The sequence below is a fragment of the Cibotium barometz genome, chromosome 1 (genome assembly GCF_041138505.1).
Source record: "Cibotium barometz isolate CiBa-2024 chromosome 1, ASM4113850v1, whole genome shotgun sequence".
NCBI lineage: Eukaryota > Viridiplantae > Streptophyta > Polypodiopsida > Cyatheales > Cibotiaceae > Cibotium > Cibotium barometz.
The window spans coordinates 17,448,926-17,451,676 of NC_141046.1; the positions used below are offsets into that span (position 1 = coordinate 17,448,926).

The 2,751-nt window shown below is 44.9% G+C and overlaps 1 protein-coding gene across 2 annotated transcripts in view; it reads left to right on the forward strand.

The window, feature by feature from the left end:
- LOC147641666 (putative calcium-binding protein CML11) overlaps nt 1–1,307 on the forward strand; it is a 1,820-nt gene extending 513 nt beyond the window's left edge. The window contains exons 1-2 of one of the 2 annotated variants that reach the window (XM_086797995.1): nt 1; nt 387–1,307. The exon at nt 1 is cut by the window's left edge and continues 513 nt beyond it. In XM_086797995.1, coding sequence (XP_086654121.1) covers nt 1; nt 387–932 — 547 coding nt within the window. In that variant the 3' untranslated portion in view covers nt 933–1,307. The remainder of the gene's footprint in view (nt 2–386) is intronic. The other variant, XM_086798004.1, reaches the window with a different exon arrangement.
- Nucleotides 1,308–2,751: the final 1,444 nt, after the last annotated feature.

The window sequence follows — 2,751 nt, forward strand, 5'->3', positions numbered from 1 at the left end:
GGTATCAAGCTCTTAGTGTTTAGATTTCAATCTCTTTTGTTTTACGCATCTAACTGTTAATCTCTTTTGTTTAGGTCTTCATCTCTGAATCCCTTTTGCTTTAAAATCTCTAGAAAGCGGCTATACGCAGGCAATGCATATTTAGTTCCTCATCGGGATTAACTTATTGATGTATTTATGGCTTTATTGCTGATGCCTCAAGCTCTTGGCTTTACATTAGTCTGGTTTGCCTATGAACAAAAGATTAAATGAATGATTGATGCCACCGTTTGGTGCACAGAATGACCAGTTCCTTGATGCAAAACTGGCCATATGATATGAATGCATGCCTTAAAGAAAAAGTTTTTTCCTTCTTCCGCCTCTAGACTGACCGCAGGATTTATCAGGAGTTGTTTCCATTGTGCAAGCGTTCACTGGATTTTGCATCCGTCCACACCATGACAAATTCCACTCTTGATCAAGAGCAGCTAACCGAACTAAAGGAGATTTTCTGCAAGTTCGACAGAGATGGAGACGGCAGTCTCACGGAGCTGGAGCTTGGTTCACTACTCAGATCTTTGGGATTGAAGCCCAATCAGCAGCAACTAGAAGCTCTCTTGCATAGAGCAGATACCAACAACAATGGCTTGATTGAGTTTCAAGAGTTTGTAGATCTGCTTGCGCCTGAGTCGAGCAAGGATTCACTGCCGTACACCGAGGAGCAGTTGCAGGCTCTCTTCCGTGCTTTTGACAGGGATGGGAATGGTTACATCACTGCAGCAGAGTTGGCCCACTCCATGGCCCGCCTGGGACATGCCCTTACAGTCAAGGAGCTTACTGAAATGATCAAAGAAGCTGATACGGATGGTGATGGACGAATAAGCTATCCTGAGTTTGTAGCAGCAATCACATCTGCAGCTTTTGAAACTGCTACGAGCCTGGGATCAACTTAAGCTGGCTTGTTTAATCACTCAACCAATGACCTGTTTGCCATCGAAAGCACTATTTTGTAATGTTGAGGATTGGAAGGGTCTCGCAATCAGTAATGACATAGGGTATGGAAACTGTTCGAGGGTTTTGTCGTCAAGTTAGTTATGCAGTCTACCAGATAGAAATACCTTAAAATGGGCAGGAAACATGTAGGTTTGATTATGGAAGTCTACAAATGGTGTCTGAAGAGCTCGTCTCTTGTAACAGAGCACTGGGCTGGTGTGTGGCATGGGTATATTCATGCTCTCAAATTTGGTTTACATTCTTGTCATATGTTTGGACTCATTGATTGCTATTCTGGAATATTAAAGAGTTGGCTCGATGAGATTATAAGAAAACTATGCATCCTTGTAGAGCATTAGGAACAAAGGCTTTGAACAAGGTTATTCTACAAGTGTTTCCTCACTACTTTTTTTTTTGTGTGTGTGGCCATTTATAATATCTAGTTATGGTGTGTGTAGTGGGTGTAGGCTGGCAGGTATTGAATCCAGGTCTTCACCTTGGCAGGTGAAACCCTTTACCACCAGGCCACATGCCCATGGATGTTTTTCATAACTGTTTTTTGGCTAGAAGCACTAGCCATAAACTTGTCTGAATGCCCTATCAATTGCAAAGGAGAGTTTGCTGCGATAGCCATGGACTTGTTTATTTCTCAGCTGTTATGAATCATTGGCATCTGATGACCCTTGCTGTTTGGTTTGATGTAATAGAAAGGAACATGAGTGTTCTGATACCGTTAAGGATCAGCAGCTGCTCTTTGCCTCACAGTATGTGGAGGTCTTCATTATGTATTAAGATGTCAATGGTTTGTGGGTGGACTTATATGATTGCACTTTCATCTTTTCATGGTTTTTATGAGTTTTTTGGGCCTCATAGGAGTTAAGTTTTCTCTGGGCGTCAAAGTATTTCCTCAACCAAGGATGCCTACATATAAATTTTGGTATAATCAGTAATCCCCATGTCCTTTTCAGAGCACGCAGAAGTAAAGAAGCAAATTATAATACACTTGTGCTCTTCTCGTTTGGCCAGCACTCTTGCCCTTCTCTCGGATGGCGGTGTGGCGGCCTTCTCCTTCCTCGTGAGCATGGTTCCGGAGCCAAAGTGGGACTGCAACTGGAGGGTGCCCTCATGAGCTAGGCCTTCGAATTTTGTCACTCTGTGGGAGATCTCAGGATCCCAGAGGCCATTGAGATGGCTTAGTCGACATGCTAGATGGAGTTTGAGCCCTTGGTGGCCGCAGTCAGCGAGGTCCACATGTTCATTTTCTTCCACCTCAGCTTTGCTGTGCCGAGAGGGGGGCATTTATATATATTCACGTTGGTAAACATCTGTGGTGTGGTGATTCCATTTGTATTCGTTCGCAGTGCAAGGGAGTTAGAAGTGAGGAACTTTTGCAAGCCCTTATAGAGGAGAGCTGGATGTCCTTGTAGGAGCATCACTTGACCGCAAGTAGGTCTGCAAACTGCGGGAAGCTTCTCTTGGGTTGCTGTCGCACTTTTTGGTCCCTAACTTTTGGTCTGTAAGGGAACCAGGGAGGGGTGTGCATCTCCATCAGCAGCCAGTTCCTCACCCAGGTGGTTGATTCCGGCACCTTCATGCCTAGTTGAGCGCACTGGGTTGTTCTCTCTCTCTCTCTCTCTCTCTCTTCTTGTGGAGGACCGTGTGGGTCTCCTCAACATCTGTGCTCCCAATGGTGTGCACTTATAGAGGGGAGCTGGATGTCCTTGTGATCCAGGAGCATCACTTGACCACATGTAGGTCTGCACACTGTGGGAAGCTTCT